Source organism: Festucalex cinctus, chromosome 3, assembly GCF_051991245.1.
Source record: "Festucalex cinctus isolate MCC-2025b chromosome 3, RoL_Fcin_1.0, whole genome shotgun sequence".
Taxonomy (NCBI): domain Eukaryota; kingdom Metazoa; phylum Chordata; class Actinopteri; order Syngnathiformes; family Syngnathidae; genus Festucalex; species Festucalex cinctus.
The window spans coordinates 14,082,579-14,102,922 of NC_135413.1; the positions used below are offsets into that span (position 1 = coordinate 14,082,579).

The 20,344-nt window shown below is 40.0% G+C and overlaps 1 protein-coding gene across 1 annotated transcript; it reads left to right on the top strand.

Moving 5' to 3' along the window:
* Positions 1-7,985: 7,985 nt before the first annotated feature.
* cd44b (CD44 molecule (IN blood group) b) lies at positions 7,986-20,077 on the top strand. The gene is made up of 8 exons (XM_077515951.1): positions 7,986-8,209; positions 14,443-14,608; positions 15,467-15,609; positions 15,737-15,784; positions 17,125-17,463; positions 18,773-18,850; positions 18,954-19,032; positions 19,103-20,077. The coding sequence occupies exons 1-8, from the start codon at positions 8,143-8,145 to the stop codon at positions 19,308-19,310; spliced, it is 1,128 nt and encodes a 375-aa protein (XP_077372077.1). The 5' UTR covers positions 7,986-8,142; the 3' UTR covers positions 19,311-20,077.
* The last annotated feature ends 267 nt before the right edge of the window (positions 20,078-20,344 follow it).

Genomic DNA, 20,344 nt, shown 5'->3' on the forward strand with positions numbered 1-20,344 from the left:
TCAAAATATGATGAAACCACAGCCTGTAGCTATCAGCAGCTAATAAAAGTCACATGGTCTACACTGTGAATAATGAGACATTTGTATCGAAACAAAGTCTTTTTTGTGTGGAAAGTTACACATTTTCTCTTTTTAAGATGAATATCTGTTACTGAATGGATAAAACAACTTGAGAGAATTATGACATTTATGCGTTGCAGAAGGAGATCTGGATTAAAAAAAATTAAAGAGGAATTAGACTATTTTTTGTTCTGTCTGATATTTTTGATGAACCATGCACAAGGTTGCGAAGATGTTGTAGGGCTCAGCGAGTGTAGGTCACACTCATGGTCACACAGCATGGAGCAGTGTGGAAGCAGTTGATTTGGCAACGATAAGGGCCAAGTGTGCACGTTTGTTGTGCCAACATTGGATGTGTTTCAACTCAAGTGATGATTTACCAAATGCAAGGAGATCATGTCCATCAACTCTTTGAAAAAGAGACCATAGTATACAAGTAAGTGTTTGCCCAATACTGTCCCTCTCTGAAGGGCTTTGTTCATCACTATGACTATGCCCCAGGATTGGTGGGAGGCTTCCCTTCATACGCGTGATCTCACGCGCAATGTTTGTTCAACCATTGTTGACAGGATTTCCTCGCTTAGCCCATTTTCCTCTCACAAGCAACACACCATTTTGCGGGTGTGTGTAACGGCAATGCGGCATTTTCATCACTCACATTCCTCTTTGCGATGCCATGCATTGTATTTGAATGCTCTTTCTAATCTTCTATGAATCAAATGATCAAGGTTTGTACTGCCTGTGCTGATTCAGAGTGACCGAAATTGGGGGCCGGAGGCTTCTGACGCAGGGCATTCCTGTTGACTATATGACACTGTCCAAACTTACGAAGTTTGCTGTGCAGCCAGACCAGGCTCTTGCTTTGTCATTGTTCAAATTCTAGCCTCAATCCAGTCATGCTCAGCCAGACTGGATTGAAGATATGTTGTAGGCGTAGGACAATTTTTAACCGAGCAAAACCTGAACCATGTCATGAAGCAGAAGTAATAACGGGTTTCTTGTTATATATACCCTGCTAACACACCCATGTGGGGCCCATATATGGGCTGGTAAATGGGCCCCACTTGGGTCCCAGTTAATGTTGGCCAGGGATATCATGGTGGCCCAGATGGGCTCAAGGTGGGTGTCATATGGGCCCTAGCTAAAATCCACTTGGGTATGGAATGGGCTGGTGAATGGGCCCCATCTGAGCAGTCCAGCTTGGGTGAAGTTTAAATTTGCCTCCACAGCAAAAAGCCCAGTGCTGAATTGACTCCCACAGTGTTGATTTTTACACTCCCCCCCGTTTATATAGCTCAACACTTTCCAGAGGTAAATCAACACCCTTAACAATTGACTCCTAAAAAATGATTGCCGTGACGGGGATTTGAACCAGGGAACCAAAGCCAGACATGTTAAATACTGAGCTATACAGCCACATAATAAAACAGATCATTGTATTAACAGTCCAACAGTTTTTACTGGGAAGTGAGTGAAAGTGGCTTCCAGGGCCCAAATTCCTTTTGTTTGAATGTCAGTGTTTCCTGTGACAAGCAAGGAAAAAGAAAATGGTGCCAACTGATCTCAAAAACTGGATAAGTACTGGTTGCAAAGGTGGAGCTTAATTACATTTCTAATCTACTCTGTAAAGTAGCACCTGTTACGGCCCACGTTGTTGCCTTGCCGTTTGTTTCATGTGTGTGTTTGAGTGGTGGACGTCGGGACTCGACTGACCAATCGGGGTGCGGGAGAGCCCTGATTGTCAAACTCATTTCAGGTGTGCCACCACGTATTTAGTTTGTTTGCCGCGAGAGAGAGAGGCTGGCGGTTTGTTTGTTTTTAGTGTTTTTGCTTTAGCCCTCGGTCCTACGCAGTCCCAATGCCCCTTTTAGTTTGTTTGGTAGTGATGGCAAAATGAAGCCCCGTAAAGCAATGAAGCCCTGCAGTGAAATGCTTCACACACACGTAGGGGCTTCAAGATGATTCATTTCCTCGACTACGCCATCATGTGGACAGAAAAATGTATAACATGCTTGGTGCATGCAATAAAATGGTGGGGTGTAAATCATGCTCTAAATACAAAAGAATATATATTTGAAGAGTGTTTTAACATGAATTGTTCTGTGTTACTTTGTCTATGTTTGTGCTTATGCAACAAGTGAAAATGTGAAAAAATGAGGTAAAATAAAGTGCTTATTCATTTTTATTTAAAAACAAAAAATTTTCCAAAGTTTTTGGACTCAGGCGGTTTCTTTTTGTGCATAGAATTTCACCTGCTTTTGAAAAAACTCTTTCACATGGTACTGATGAAGCAGGGGTGCATAGATATGAGACAGCAAGTTTGTATAAACTTGGAAGCGCATATTTCTGTGATTCCCAGTACTGAAGGGGATTTTCAACTCTGGGGATATTTTCTTCTCTTTCTTGCTGGTTCCTTGAACTCCATCGCAAAAAAAGAAGCTCGTCGTCGTCGGTCAAATCGAATGCAAAATGCAAAGAAGTACCGCAGTAAGGGACCCGAAAACACAAAAAGTGAAGGGGAATCCATAGCGTTTCTTTGCCGCTTTTATTTCGAACTACACTCAAACCTAGCGAATCATTTCCTGAATCAGTCACGTGGTACACCTGCTTCGTGGGGCTTCAAACGTCATCACGTACGTCATCGACACACGCATTGAATCGCCGTTCATGAACCACTCATCTACATTACTCGGCACACGCTTCAGGGATTCGACCCGAGAAGCACATCACTATTGTTTGGTTTCGTTTTAGTGTTCGCTGTCTTTCGTGGGGTGTGCCATTCGCCATAAACTCATCCTTTCATTAATTGCCCATTTCCCATTCCTTTGACTTAGGACCTTCGCCATAACCGTTGTACCTTTTCAGGCCAGTCAGTATTCATTCAGTGCACTTTGACAGTCGGTGCTTCGGGAGCGCTGGCTCCATTTTGTCTAATCTTTGTGAGGTGTAGTGTCTCGTGAGTCTCCCCTGTCATGTCCACCCCTTCGTGACCATATCCCCCCCCACCTCCTTCCTTGTGTGCTACTCGCGCTCCCTAACATCAATTAAGGGCCCCCCGGCATGTACCAACACCTACTTTGGACACCATTTAATTCTGAAAATATTAAAATTTAAACTTGGAAACTAGCATTGTGCTAAATCTGGTGCGGCCATCTTTTTAATGAAACACTTCTCCTGAAGTGTTTCAGATGAGTTTAACAAGAGGATGATGTAAAACAGATGGGTTTAACAAAAGGATGATGTAGAAACAGTATTGTTTTTAAATCATCCTTTTGTTACACTCATCTGAAACACTTCAGGAGTTAAATCTGCTCCCCCAAAATTTCACCCAAAAATTTTATCCAGTTTTAACCCATTTTTGATATGCAAATGGAATCAGTGGTTTAAAACCCACACGGGCATGGGGTGTGATGTTGAATGGTGCCCATCTGGGTCCCAGTTAATTTTGTCTGGGGGTTCCATGGTGGCCCCATGTGGGCAAGCCCAGATGGGCTCAATGTGGGCCTTGTATTGGCCCTAGCTAAAACTAACATGGACAACCCAGCTTCTCCCATCTGGGGCCCAGTCTAGCTGGGCTGATTATGGTTTTCCTGATTGTACCCATAATGGCTCTTTTCACATGCATGCCACACAGTTATTTTTTTACAAGCTTTTATAACAAGGAGACCAGTAATGCAATCAATGACTTTTTTATCATTATTGAATGCCAAAGAACAACAAATAGTCCTTACTGTCAAACATAATTAGCCATTTTCCACCTCAAATGAAGTACTTGTTGAGGTGGCAAAATGTTACCAGCCGGCAGACTTCCTTTAATTGGTTCGGAGGGGGCGGGGTTTTCTCTTTTCCATTTGGAATTCCTTGCAGCACTTTCTTCTAGGTTTGAATATTAATCTTGTGCTATCAAACTTGTATGATATGGCCCATCAATGGTCCAAATAAAACATATTAATTTGAAATATAGATATTTTACACATATACCGTTTTTCTTGTCGCAAAGATATTCTTAACATGTTCAAAATTTGATGGCAACAAGAAAAAAAGGTTTGAGAGCTAAAGGGTGGTTTTAAAGTGTTTGGTGTCTTTGCAACATTGAATGCAGCAAAAAAATAAAACGCAAAAAAAAAAAAATTTACACACATGCACAGCATTTTTTCTTGTCAGCTAAATATAAATAAATGTTATAAATATTAAAGACAAACATTTCGCTTTTCTGACCTTATTATGATAACACCGCTTCACGTCATTCACTTACTAGTTGTTTAAACATGCCTAAAATCTGATTTGGGCTTGTCACTCTGTGGTTATTTAGCTCACCGAAGGGAAAAAGGCATGATCTGTAAAAGGAATGCTGAAAAGGTTCCATTAGTTGGCCATCACACAGATTTCTGACCGCAGGGACGTCTGATGAGAGAGAGAGTACGTGTGTGTGTGTGTGTGTGCTACTGACTTGCCATCATGGAATTTTTTTCTTTGCTGTATTGGCTGAGTCAGCAGTCTAATGTTTAATTTAGGGCTCAGTCATTGCCCGTCACCTCAGCTACCGTTTTTTTTTTTTTTTTTTCCCTGCCATGACATCATAGCAAAAAAAAAAAAAAAAAAAAAATGTGATTAGTTTGGATAACTATCTACATTCTAAGTAGTGTTTTGTCCCCATCTGCAAAATTATCTGCGAGTCATGATACAATGAAAAGAGACAGTTGACTACTTGAATTCAGCTCAGTTTAACGTAATTGAACGGTGACGGTGATTGAACATTATATCACTTTATGTCTATATATGTTGTTTAAAGGTGACCTATATGGGACTTTGCGTATGTGCAGCTGTTTTAAAGTGAATTTATCAACCACAGCATGTATTACCTCTCGTCATCATCTCTTAGTTTTTTATCAATGATTTTCCAGTGAGAGAAACTAGGACACACATTTTTTTTCTGGCAGAGAAACCATCTTTGCCTAGATAATCATTAGCTTAAGCTCCTCACATTTCATTCACAGAGAAAAACTGATATACAGTCGGCTGACTTGAGAAAGAGGAAACTCCAACTTGACTTTTATTCTGGCGTAAGACTGCTTGTTGAATTGTTTGTATCTCACTATAGTAACCACTGCTTGGGAAATGGCTGTGACTATATGGTGGTTCTTTGACCATTATTTACAGAGTAAAAGAGAAGTCAATGCCAATTAAGTCAGTCACTTCTGTATCTTTTTTTTTTTTTTTTTTCCATCGCTTGTGTAACCGAGTAGATTTAGCCCAAAGTGGGTGTTAGTAAAGGTTAGAATTTCATTTTTTTGCCCAGCCAGTTCCATTATGGCTGATTAGAACTTGGATAATGTAGACCTTTGATTCTTTCTGTGTGTTTTCTGTTATTCCTGTACTTTACACTTCCTGTGTTTCACTTTTCAGTGACTAAGTACAGTATTGCTGGGCATGGGGCACGTCGCCAACCGTCATTCCTAATGATTTACAGGTGGATCACAACTACAAGTCAGCCTAGGGGCCAACATAACCAACATATACAATTGTGTCTTCTCTTATTTGTGAGACTAAATTTGGTTATGTTTAACTGAAAGAGCAAAAAAAACAGGACAACGTTTTGTTAGGATCCCATGATGAGTCACTGACAAGTTACCGCTGGTGCTGAGACATTAGACATCCTTCAGCGCTGGCTTATTTGGAAGTCACAGAAGCACTCATGCTTCGTCACCACGTGTGTTTATGTGAGCGCTTCCACAATGAGTGTGTTGTGTGCTTTGCTGCATGTGTCCATCAGTTGTTGAGAACAGTGTCATGGTTACAGTAATAGCATAACAGACATACAGTAAACAATAGTGTGGCCATATTTGGATTTCCAAAAAAAGAGGACACTCAGTCTGGTCTTGAGATACTTAAATGATATTCTTATTTTGCCATACATTATAACTATTGGGTATGGGTAGAAAATAAAGTAAAACACATAACTGTTTTTTACTTGACAAATGGATAAAAAAAAAAAATGTTCAAACTTTTTTGCCCCAAGATATACTTTAGAAGCAGCCACCCTCCAACGATTGATCTGGGGAGGCATGGATCAAACCCACGCAACCACGTCTCTGGTTTGGGATTGCAGGGCGCTACCAGTGAGCTAAAACTCTGGCCCGCTGACACACCTTAACACCTCATTTGAACACTCAGGATGTGAGGTAGGTAAAAAGATCACCTACTTTTTCTTTAAAAAAAAAAAATGCTTTTCAAATTTATGACTTTAGGCATTTTCCCACCGTTGGAACTTTTGGAGAACTTTTCAGTTTACCTTGGTAAAATTCAATTTGCGCATTTTTCAACCAACAACAATTTCTGGGGTAATTAAATTCCCGAGGGCCCATCCAAGTACTCTCTCAGCAGCAGGGTCTTGCTGAGCCAGGCAGGAACTTGGAGGGGGCGGGCTGCAATGGCCACGGCTGATTGGTCAAATTTGGGGGTGTTGGTTTTACATCAGCTGGGCTCAACCAAACTCATCTGAATTAATTACCGAGAACTCTAAGACGCTGTGGAAACACAATTCTAAATACCCTGCTGAACTTTTACAACCAAGAACTCCCTTTACCCAGAACTCAAAGTTCCTGGGCTTGTTGGTGGAAAAACGCCTAATAATAACACGCACACAGAAAACCCACCTAAGTTTTCTTTCTTTTTTTTCCCTACACCCCACGCGATCGATTTGGGGGCAGTCCGTGGTCTACCAGTCACAGTAACAACACGGTGCACTCTGCCTCCCACTTGTCGCGAAAAATGTCAGTCAAATTCAACACATGCTAATTGGTTTCGTGAAAAATAATGAAAACAGTATATTTTTATGTTTATATTTATATTCATTGGTGTGAATTGTATAATCATATATTTTGGAACGTGGAACACTGAGATTATCTATCTATCTATCTATCTATCTATCTATCTATCTATCTATCTATCTATCTATCTATCTATCCATCTATCCATCTATCCATCTATCCATCCATCCATCCATCCATCCATCCATCCATCCATCCATCCATCCATCCATCCATCCATCCATCCATCCATCCATCCATCCATTATCTGAACCGCTTATCAAACATAGTAAAACCTACACAGAATCACATCATAGAGAAAAGTCAGCAGCTAGTGCGCCTGAAAATGAAATACCATTTTATTCAATTATTCGCTTCCTTTTCTCCATCATGTGGTAGCCATGAGATTTAAACTGTTCAACACATTTTTTAGTGATTGTATATGTAAATTATGTTTGTCATGGTTGTTGTGTTTTTCCTCACCCAGCTTCTCCAACCATGTAATTATCCACCTAGCTTGGTGCACTGGAACAGAAAAATGTTGTCCCCACACAGTTGGAGGTGTAAAATTAATTGATTAGATAGCGTACATGACGTGTCCCAATACTATGTGCATGTCCTTTGGTTGTACTCCAGTTTTCTCGCATTATGTATTTCTAACCTTGGTCTTTTTAAAATGATACATGCGTCTGTGAAATGGATGTGACCGGCTCCCATTGCTGCCATCAGACCACACTGTGAGACGCGCAGACCCAGTGAAAGGGAGCAGAGACAAGAAAATTGTTTGAATTGAAAATGCAGTGCGGAGTGAACAAAAGACCAGATGGGCACACTGAAACTGTTGCTGTCTGAAAAGAGGAAGGAGAGGGAGGAGGTAGACACGGAGCCAGATCACCTTCGCCTTCATCCGTTCCAAACGGTGGCGGGCGAGCGGCGGAGGCAGAGAGGTGGGGCAAGTGGGTGTGTTGTTCACACGAGGCGCTCTTCCTCTTCTCTTCTTGCGTGGCTGCATACAGCTGCTGTGGTTTGCAGACACAGAAGAGAAAAGTTGGACAAAGTCTTGGTGCTCTCCAGCTGCCAACACACACACAGCAACTCCCTTTCACAGAGGAAGATTATTTTTTTAAGTGATTTTTTTATTCATTCACTTTTTTTTTTGTTACACACACAATCACTGGCCGTCCTGGTTGAAGAAGAACAGGACTACTGGAAGCTTCATACTCACTTTAACCTTCAGATACTCTGCCCGACATCCAGACGAGGCTTGCCCAGGATGTGGACTCTTCTCTTGGGGGTCACCTTAGGACATCTGGCCTCCTGTAGGTCAGAGCAACTTCAAGGTGAGCAGACCATGCCTTCTTCCACTGCTCTTTGTTTCAAATGAGCTGCTTCTTCCGGCTTATTTGTGCTTGATGTATTCGCCTTTGTTTGCGTACGTGGGAATAAAATTTTCTGAATCTTAATGGAAATATGTAATATATACAATTAAGAATTGTTTTGTTTAAAAAAAAAAAAAAAAAAAAGAGTGAGTGCCGGCAAGAGTGACTGTGCTTGCTACACACCAGCGCAGGCAGCCGCTGTCTGGCAGTCTGAGACTCCTGACAGACACAAAGAAATTGCTTTTTCGCTGTGTCTGTGTCTAACACACGTTCACGTGCCAGCCAGCAGAACCATTTTATTGATTCTGAACATAAAGTGCAGCCTCCAGAGGCAACAGGCACCCGTTTTTAAAATCTTTATAGCATGAATCACACATTTTAATGCTTTCCACTCTCCCACAAAGGATGTTGTGCACCACCCCTCCGTGCAAATGTCATTCCTTTTTCCTCTCACATGTGCTCCCAGAGTCAGCTTTTGATTGGATTTGTTGCCCCGAGCGATACATCTATGGAGGTGCTGAATCAAACAGGTCTGGGTGCATGTAGCTTGGTCCCACAGGAGATGGTTGTCAGGCTGTTCACAAAGAATCCCTCCGGCACCGCGGCGCTGAGCATTACAGCCCCTAAATGAGTCCTCATTTAAAGGCAAATAAGAGTTTGCTTCGAGACAGCAGCAATGGCTGTGGGAGGACTTGAACATGTTTGTTCCTTTCAAGGCTTCTTGTGAGCAGAGGAGTGAAGATATTGTGATGTTTTTCTTCTTTTTTTTTTTAATGTCAGTGCTCATCATGGCCCAGGACAAAGTCTTTGAACATTAACTGCGTGGGCGCAAGTATATCATTAAGGTCAGGGAGTGGGATCCTGTTTCCAGGCTAACCCTTCTTGTAATCTTAAATTAGATTCATGGAAAGATTTTACAATGACATCTGTTAACCACCAGTGACATTTAACAGCAGTTTGTCTTGTACTGAATCCATATAGTCCATGGGTGCAACCCTATTGCTGACCAGATTATGACGTTAAGAAGAAATGCAGTGTTGTAATCTCAAAATGTTACGCTGTTGGCGAAGAGAGGAAGTCACTGTCAGCCAAAGTAGACCACACCTTTATGTCGTTTACTTCTGTGTCAATGTGTTGGGTGGTCAAGGACACTACAATTTAGAATTTGAATAATCCAAGTATGTAAAAACACACAAGGACTTTGTCTCCATTAGTTTTTAAGCAAATATGACATTTAGGACATAACACATAAGAATGGACAGTCATGTAATAATTATGATACACAATGATAATTGTACAGTAATGCCGAGTCATTGGCACTAGTTCCGAACGAAGAAGCCTTTTGCATCGACTGGCTTCGTCTTCCACTTCACCACGTTTGCCTCCTTCACCAGGCGGCGTTAGAGAAGACAGCGTGTAGTAGGAGTGTGACGATGTATCGAAATTGTGATAAATCGGGATACTTTGCCTCCCGATAGATTATCGATACATCTACGCAAGTATTGCAATATTTGTCGTTAATATACAACCACTATAATACCTCCATTGTTTATTACTTATTGAGCAATCCTGGCCACTAGGGGGAGCACATAATAAGAGTGGCGGGGAAATGGACGGAAGTCTTCAAGCGAAGAAGACCCATGAGCTTAGTTTTATGAGTATTCAATCAATTTCATTCTTTTTTCTTTTTTCTTCATTTTTGAAAATGACAGTTATTGGTTGTTTTGTTGTTGTTTTTTTGTTTGTTTTTTTGCTGAGCAATAACGAGCTGTACTATTATGTACAGATTGCCATGGTTACCACCGTCCAAAATCCCCAACCTGATATGATTGTTGATGACAAGTTTCCATTGCGTAATCACTTGTGGCCTTGCAACTACAGTATGTGTTAGGCAGTTATAAAGTTCTAATAGTGTATACTGTATACTATGACAGCGTATTACAGACTGCACATAATCCCCAATATATTCACTGAATAAATAAATATATATAAATAATTATTATATTATGAATTATTATTATTATTATTATTATTGTTATTATTGTATTCAATGTATTATTTATTTATATCCATCCATCCATGCATTTTCTTTATTTTTATTATTATTTTATGATTAGTTTTATCGTAGACTGTCGTGTTTTTTTTACCTGACCAATATATATCGATCATCACGGTATCGCCATATCGTGAAATAATCGCTATCGTGACCCTTTATCGTATCGTATCGTATCGTATCGTATCGTATCGTATCGTATCGTATCGTATTGTCAGGTAGCCAGAGGTTCCCACCCCTAGCGTGGAGTCCATACATTAGTAACTTATCTGTTCTTTCTGTAGGGCCTCCTTTGGTGTCATGAAGCTCTTTGGTATAGCTTTTACTTTTTAAAAGTGACTTTTGTAATTGAAGTCACTTTGGATAATTAAAAATAAATACATGTCTTGATAGGATGTGAGAATGCGAGGGCCTTGAGCTTAGCCTAACAATGTGGACAGTAAGAAAAAGAGGACATTGACAAATGCTGGCTGATAATAATGACAAGTAATGTGAAATTAATGTGAAATTAACGTAATTCTAGTATACTGCTCTGCATTCATCAGACTTCACTTTTTATCAACTGAATGCTATCCCAGTCAGAATGTTTTACATGTCGGAGAGTTGATTAGTGAGAAAACGATAAAATCATGTACAAAAAAAATAGGAAAGAAAATGATTCATATCAATGGAAATTTTTTCACCACCCAGCGGAAATTTGCAGCACCCTTTGCTTTTCAACAAGATTACCCACAAACCACATTCACCAACTGCAAATTTGGGCAGTGGCTAAATCAAGGAAGTATGTGGTTTGACACCATTTTGTGTTACCGCTATGCATTTATCTTCATTTCAGTTTGCTTCCTTGTGTACCATCACCAACAGTGTTCTGAACACATTAAAAGTATATGGAACAGAATAGATGTCATGGCCGTCCTTCATGTGACCTTCCACACTATTGTGTGTGTACACCAAACCTATTTTCAGTGAAATCTCACATTTCACCTGCCACGCTATGTTGTGAGAGTTAGGACATGACTGCTGACAGAGCAATTCAATGTGTGATGATGCAACAGAGTGGAGCCTTGCTGGAGAGCTGGTAAGGTAAGGCCATGAGGCCTGCTTCGAAACAGCTGATAAAATTTGATGTTACGGTGAGCAAGAATGTGTCTGAGCCTGACATCCCTGCTGCATTTAATTCTGAAATGATCAATAAAATTTGACCGTGAAAGGCTCAGGATGATAATTGAAAATAACAAGTCGTGATGGAGATATGAGGGTATATGTGGTATGCTGGTTTTCTCCATGCGTTATGATGACTACATATCATTAATAACGTTTCAGTGTTTGTCTGGATGAGAATTAGTGTTTGTGCAGCTGCAAGCTTGGGCTAATTTTGTCTTTATTAGTATGCAGAAGACAAACACATCATTAAACAAACACAACAGGAAAATGGATCAGAAAGAAGACAGAGAGAGAATATGAAGTGGAGAGATAAGCGTGTATATTACTTCCCATTAAGTTATTGTACAGTACGTTCCTTTTCCGGTGGCCAGGAATGATCCGCGTCCTTGCTTTCAACTTTATTAGGTTACAAAGGAAGCTTTGGGGTGGTCACTGCCTCAGGATGGCAGGCTTTGGGCTTCACAAAGACCACCATGACTGCTCCATCTGCATACTAATGATTCTCCTTTCTTGCAGTTTTTGCCGTTTTTTGATCTTGCTGGCTCGTTGTGCAAGGGCACAACTAGTGTTGCTTTTCAGGCTAACTTTCAGGGACACTGTGCCATGTGGCAGCATGTGTTAAGGTTCTGTCAGGTGTGCGTGTGTATGAGTGAAGTATGGGTGGGGGGAGGGGGGCTGCCGTTCAAGATAATATTGGCACAGACTCTTGTTGCTCAACTGCCTCTAACAGCAGAAAGCTCAACTGATGAAAACGGTTCACCATTAACAGATAAAATCTTGTCAAATAATAACAGGTTAAATGTGAATTATCTTATACACTAGCTGTATCTTCAAAATAGAAAAAAACAAATATTGATATTTGCGAAGTAAATGACAATATATTTGTTTTCACTTGTTTTCCTTGCATACATGTTGCAATCCAAGATCAAAATTATGAAACGGTTATTTTCTCAACAATGTACTTCCTTTTTTTACGCTCCACCCTGGGAACACTTTGCCTTTTGTCATATAGCTTGTGATATAATATATGTGAGTACATGAGGTAGTACAATGATAGTTATCAAAAACAGGTCTGTTAAAGTATGAGTAATCACAAGTCTGATCTATTAAATTATCAATTCAATTCTTTTTTAATTTTTGAAAACTACGTATATATATATATATATGTTTTTTTTAGCTGAGCAATAACAGGCGGTACGCTTATGTACAGGTTGCCATGGTTACTGCAGTCCAAAATCCCCAACCTGATACGATTGTTGATGACAAGTTTCCATTGCATAATCACAATTAGTGCTTGTGGCAATGCAACTACAGTATGTGTTAGTCAGTTATATATATATATATATATATATATATATATATATATATATATATATATATATATATATATATATATATATATATCTATCTCCATCCACCCATTTCCTGAACCGCTTGCTCCTCACAAGGGTCATGGGGGGTGCTGGAGCCTATCCCAGCTGGCTACTGGTTGCCAGCCAATCGCAAATGGTTGAGTGCTTAGTACTGAGGACTCTGGATCGAGTCCAGGCTCCAGCCTTCCTGGGTGGAGTTTGCATGTTCTCCCCGTGCCCGCGTGGGTCTTCTCCGGGTTCTCCGGTCTCCTCCCACATTCCAAAGACATGCATGGCAGGTTAATTGGGCTCTCCGAATTGTCCCTAGGTGTGCTTGTGCATGTGGATGGTTGTTCGTCTCTGCGTGCCCTGCAATTGGCTGGCAACCAGTTCAGGATGTACCCCACCTACTGCCCGAAGCTGCCTGGGATAGGCTCCAGCACCCCCGCGATCCTTGTGAGGAAAAACGGTCAATAAAATGGATGGATGGATATACGTATGTGTGTGTGTGTGTGTGCGTGTTAAAACTGTCAAACGATAACATTTTTTAATCTGATGAATCACATCTTTTGATAAATGAATTTTGATTAATCACAATTAATCATTTTATTAATTTTTGCCCATCAAATTTGAAGAGCACCTGTTACAGTTACTGTTACAGTCCTTGAATTCCAGACATGTTCCATTCCTACGCTGGCGATGTAACCCGAATTTCGACTTAAATCGGATTTTACAGTTAAAGTTGATATTTACATCAAAATACTTTGTACAGTAATTAGGAATATATATATGTGTGTATATATATATATATATATATATATATATATATATATATATATATATATATATATATATATATATATATATATATATGGCTTTTGTGTTTTATCTCTGAATTCGAATTAGGTAATTTAAAAAGCTTACGGTGGTCAGGCGCAGACAATGTCAGGGACATGACAAAATGTGTCACTGTTGGTTATTGTATGGTTATGAAAGTAGCCTATCTCACTTTCGTTGTGGATGCAAATGTTCACCTGCATGTATCAGGAAACCCCCCTGGCTCCTTGCTGCTCCCTGTAACCCCGCCCTCCCCGAACCCCCACTCGCTTGAGTAATGGTAAAAATTGTTTCTCTTTCTTTTAGCTCACGTCTGGTGAGACACGGTTTAGACTTTTATCATAGCAATCAAGCTACTAGTGCTAAAACAGGAAAAAAAATGTAAATGCCATTTTGATGATTTTGTCTGTGCGCATGTGGTGTCTTTGCCCAAGGCCCTACACTGCAGACACAAGATGCTTCTGTTTTCTGCCTCACCCCATCATTGTCTCATGTTGAACACATGCGTATGTCCATGGAACACGCCATTCCCGTGTCAAATCACTTATCTGCTTATCTGCCATTGAATGCCCGTGAAAGGGGTCTCGTGATCCATGAGAGGGTCTCAATCAAAGATGCTGGAAGCAACCAACACAGCAGTACTATAATTTTGCTGACATGCACATGATGATATTGATTTAATATGACGATAATGAACTTAAAAAAAAAAGCTGATAGTTGTTTTCACCCTACTTTATTATGTATTTGTTTTTAACTACAAATCCTGTTCTGTTTTCTTCTTTCCACAGTCAGTTCTCGCAGTTGCAGCTATGCTGGAGTGTTTATTGTCGAGAGTGAATCTCGCCACTCTCTGACCTTTGAAAAGGCTCAAAAGGTGTGCGAGCAACTACAGACTACAATGGCAAATCTAGAACAAGTCGGACAAGCCTTTGACAAAAAGATGGAAACCTGCAGGTGAAAGAACAAACTTAGTATTTGCTCGCCCCTCTCACCCAGTCAGCACCTTCCTTCAAATGCTCACCTGTGCCTTGTTGTGTCATTAGTCTGCTTGTAATTACAGTAAGTCCTCTGTGTCTGCTAACTCCCTGTGGGCATCTTGTCTGTTGATATTGTGTTGATGCCTTGCTTTTTGTTTACTGTTCTTTTGGGTTTTTCTATTCGTAAATATTCCATATATATATATATATATATATATATATATATATATATATATATATATATATATATATATATACACTCTTCATTTCATACCATATCGCTCCACTGCTTCAGATGTGGATATGTGGATGTGGATTTTTATCCAATCAGATTTCAATCTCTACGTGCTGATCAGCATCTCTGATGAGTGTGATGTGATGCACTTGACCATTTTTCAAATATGTTGTCTAGATTTAGAGATCAGAAACGCTAGTTTACTAATTATCCTTGAAAAACAAATTTGCCTTAAATTTACATACAAACATATATCATGTCTTGCAAAAATACTTTGAATGACATATTTAGAAGGATTCAAGAGATAACACATTGTAAGGACTCATGATCATGATACGTCATCCAACAAAGGAGTTTTGATCAACATGGCAAAGTCGCATTCTCTGGATGTCACGAGCTGAATTGTATCTTGGTAAAGCGGCCAAATAAGTCTTTTAAAGTTTAAATGAGAGCAGATTTTATGAAATAGATCATACAAATGCTGTGACGTTTATAAATGTAATGTTTTGGCCACTATCACAGTCGTTCTGCTCCTTTTGTCAAATTCATAGTCGATCTCTGAAAATAACCATGTCGATGTCAAATGTTTTGTCTTGTCAGGAACGGCTGGGTCAGCAACATGAGCTACGCCATCCTCAGACACACGCACCATGAGAACTGCGCAGTGAACATGACCGGTTTAATCATTCATTCTCGTGATGACCCGAATGAACGTTTTGATGCTTATTGCTATGATGAAACAGGTTTGTTTTTGGTCAGCGCTAAGATTTTTCCCATAACACACTTAGAATGTTTTGCATATTCATACTCTGTATTTGACCGACGACCTTTTATTTAAGCTTTATCTCTTCTATTTTGTCCATGTACTAGCTGGGCCTGAGATCAACTGTAGCATGGCATTTGAAGGAAATGGACAAGGTAAGAACATGGATGCACTCGTTTTGGGCTAGGTTTAGAATGTAAAACTATTACCGGTAAAACAATCAACAACATGTCAATCTACCATCCAGTGTACCATCCAAATGATTTTGGATGTACCCACCTTTTCCCCAGTGGAAACTCCAGTGTGAGATTACATTTCACGGGCATGTGGGAGACTATTTGATATTAATGTTAAGTTATATCAATGTTTTGTTTGAAGTTGTCTGACCCAGTTGTGCAATTATCTCAGCTCATTGTATTGTTTTGTCTCAAAGATTAATGTGGGCACCAATAGTTGAGTGACTTGGATTTTGCACTGGGAAGGCTGAATTGTTAAATCGAAACACAAATTGAGAAAAGAAATGCTCGTGTGCGTCTTTGGGCAAGATTAAACCACATCTTGCTCTGAATTGGAAGTGCTTTCATATGAGGCTAAAATTAAAATGTAATTAGATCACATAACTTATACATGTCTGCAGTATGTCATCTATCGATGTTATAATAGTGTAGTTGCTCAACAGTAAAATGGATATGCAATTTTTAAAGGGTAGGTTTTGAACACAGTTTCCATCTATGTTATTCATTTTCAGTAAATGTTGTAACTTCTATCTCTTTTTTTGGCAGGGGAAAAAACAAAACAAATGAATGCTTGCTCTGTAAGGTTTAAGTTTGAAGTTTGGGCTTTGGATTAAATCAAATTCATTTTGTATCTGTAAAATGAAAATGAATGTATTGTACATTTGGCACACCACCGAAAAGAGTGTTGTTAACAACCCTGACGGTTTGAATTAATTAAAAATAATTCAGGGAGTAAATACAATGAGGCCTCAAAAAAAAAAAAAAAAAAAAAAAAGGTCTTGTTATTGTCTCCACTCCCAAAACCTGTTGTCTTAGTGAAATCATGCCCTGCTAAAAAATGGAGGCTACTTCATCTACCATCTTTCTAGTTCCTCTGCATCACAACATTTTTGAACCACGAAAATATATCTGTTTAAAACCACTGGTGGCTACAATATATCTCACTGGGTCGTTGTGGGTCTTTCCACTGCGTAGCGGTAAGCGCTAACCACCAGCTAGCTCACAAGCTAACAGGGCTCCTCTCGGCTTGTTTGGAAAACCACTGATGCAAGTCAATTTCATTTATGGATGAGAATGAAGGGCACATGCCGGCTGGCCAAGTGCATCACAGGTTTGCCCCAAAAATCTGGAAAGCTGTTTAACACTACATTACAACAATTCAGTACTACAGAATTCTCAGCCAGTCTCAATTTTCAGTGATTATCTTCAAATATGTATAATGTATTGAGGTGTCATCAACTTTTCATCTCCTGTGTCAGCAAATAGTTCCGCAGAGCCCGGCCTGCAAGAGTCCACCCCAGCAGAATCTGTTGGGGCGACTGCTATGACACCACCTTCCGTGTCAGAGGAAGCCACAGAACAAACAACAGTGGAAGATAGTTCACTCGGATGGGGCGGCGATGACGACGTCCTGCTCTCGTTTACTGCTGGAGACTTTGATCAGCCGACCGGATCTGGGGTGCAGTCAACCCTATATGACGAGGACGCTCTGTCGACCCTCGCCCCTGTCAGAGGGACCGATGTCACACAGCCCCTTCCAGATGACACGCAGGAGGATCGGAAATTGCAACCTGAACATGAGGATGCTAAAACAGGGGGTAAGTATGACAGCAATCACAGTTTATCATATATCTGACTAATATTATGCAACTGTTACACATGAAGAGCGGCCACTCTTTATGTGCTGAACTGAACTTTGAATAAGACATGGTGCCCTCTGGTGTTTGACTTTTTTCCACTAATTCCTGACTCAACTTATTTAAAACAGACTAGACATACTGGCCGTTGAATTCCTCCTGTAGGTGTACTATAACTTTTTTTTTTTGTTTCTTATACTTTTGATCTTTAATATAGATTGTCTAATTTGAATGAAACACATAAATGTTTTTGTTTTTCTCAAGCCCAACTGAAGGAAATTAACTGTCCAAATGAACTTTACAATACTGTCTGGCACCCTTTTGAAGGGTTTCTGATTTGTTTAATAATCAGATTTAATTCTTTCTAAGGACTCAAAGAAACAGTTACAGGTCTGCAATTAAGTACGGAAAATATATGATGTGCTGTATGGCAATTTAAATATCCATCCATCCATCCATCCATCCATCCATTTTCTTGACCGCTTATTCCTCACAAGGGTCGCGGGGGGTGCTGGCGCCTATCTCAGCTGGCTCTGGGCAGTAGGCGGGGGACACCCTGGACTGGTTGCCAGCCAATCGCAGGGCACACAGAGACGAACAACCATCCACACTCACACGCACACCTAGGGACAATTCGGAGCGCCCGATCAACCTACCATGCATGTCTTTGGAATGTGGGAGGAGACCGGAGTACCCGGAGAAGACCGCAATTTAAACATCTCCATAAAATTTCCTAATTTCCCGTTCGAGTTTTGGTGATTATGTCAAATGTGTTGTAAAAAAAACATATAAATACACATTATGAGATGAGCATAAAAGCAGTTGAAAGTGTGATAGTAAATATATATATATATATATATATATATATATATATATATATATATATATATATATATATGTGTGTGTGTGTGTGTGTGTACAAAAAAACAGAACTTTTTAAAAATCCAATAAAACCAAGAGTGATGGAAGAAAAATATTTTATTCATTGTAATTGAAATCTTAAAACATGCCATTTAAGAAACAATGAAATCTGCTGTTGAGATTACTCATTAATTGCTGGAAAAAATAAATAAAAAAATAAAAAAAAAATAAAAAAAAAATATATATATATATATATATATATATATATATATATATATATATATATATATATATAAAATATATATATATATGTATTGGCAGAGTGATTACTAAGTAACTTTTGAGTAAGAGGTGAATTAAATTATGAAATTGTTATTTTTTCTTTTTTTTTTCTTTCCTCAACCTGAAGCTACTGAACAACCCCCACGCGGCAGGAAACGGATGAATGCGGGTGTGTCGGAGGAACCTGATCGCAGTAATTCATCAAGTGAGCAGCCACGATATGTTTCCGTCAAGTCATTTGTAATCGAAATCAAATAGTGCTTTGATTTGTGCCGAAAATCAATGACAGCAATTCTTCTCACTTGCAGACTGGCTTGTCATCATTGGGGTGCTTATCGCAGTTGCCGCAATCCTCTTTGTGTGCGTGGCCGTTGCCAAAAGAAAGAGGTAAGCCCATCGAACCCCACTAACCTTTGGAGACACGGCAGACAAGGCAACATGTGATGTGTTCCCGCAGCTGGTGCGGTAAGAAACAAACCCTGATGATCACCTCCAAAGAGAATGAGGGGAACGGAGCAGCTGGAGTTGTAGCCACCAGCTCCCAGGCCCAAGAGAGGGAGCAGGAAATGGTGACCCTCATGACCAAGGAGAAGATCCAGGAGAACGGCAACGCTGAGGAGTTCACCGCCATCACGCTAGAGGAGACGGCGGATAAAGAGGCGTGAGGGAGCAGGCAGAGGCAGTGGGAGGGAGGACGTCGGGTGGGGAGGGGGGCTATTCTAAACTGCTTTGGTGGTCAGCACTGGATGGACACTGAGTGGGTGTTAGCACATGGTTGTGTATGTCATGTAGAAACATAAAGGCGGCACTGTACTGGAGCAAGGCTGCATGGTCTCTCCAACGCTCATGCGCAGCATATTGTTTGTCCGGTGTGCCATATTAGTGAGGAGGGGGATGGGAAGCATGCATAACTGTGTGTGAGTGTGTAGTGTGCCTGTTTTTGTGTGATGTGTTATGTGATTTTATAACAAAGGGTAGATTGGTGGTGAAAAAAAGTAGGAGTAGGTCCGAATGATTTGATCGATGACGACATTGGTTGTGATTTTCATTTTATTTTATTTTTTAAAAGAGAGCATAAAATGCACATCAGCCAAAATGGTGAAATGCCCGAATGACAGTGAATTAAAAAAAAAGAAAAAAGTGTCATATAAAATATGAGCAAAACAATCTTTTTATATTATTACATTGTTGTGGTTTATTTGCTTATTTTGCTTTCCTCTGAACTTGTTAGTTTTTCAGTTTTTCAAGACAGCTGGAGATGTCGTCTTTTTTGATTTGTGCTATTTTTGTTGGTCTTTATGTATAACATTATTAATTATTATTATTGTTTTTTTTTTTTTAACAATTTAGCTTAAAATGTCCATGTTGCCAGTTTTCTGGTTTGAATAGTTTGTATCCCTGTTGAATAAAACAATGTGTCGATTTCCTTTTACATTTACTCGACTGTCATATGCAAAGTTGACATCAAGACAAAAAAAAAAGCTGAAATGGGGGGGGGGGGGTGGCTGGGGGTGATCATCAGTCACAAGACAGTTGCTGTAAGAGAAAGAGGAAGCCAGGTTTCCATGGCAACGTGGAGGTGAGGCCAGAACATGCTTGCACAGGAAATCAAGAATCCTGTGTCGAGACAACTTCTTGTCAAAGAGTGACATCCAAATTGGCGCGTCTTCATTAGGTCGCGGGTGAGCTGGAGCCTATC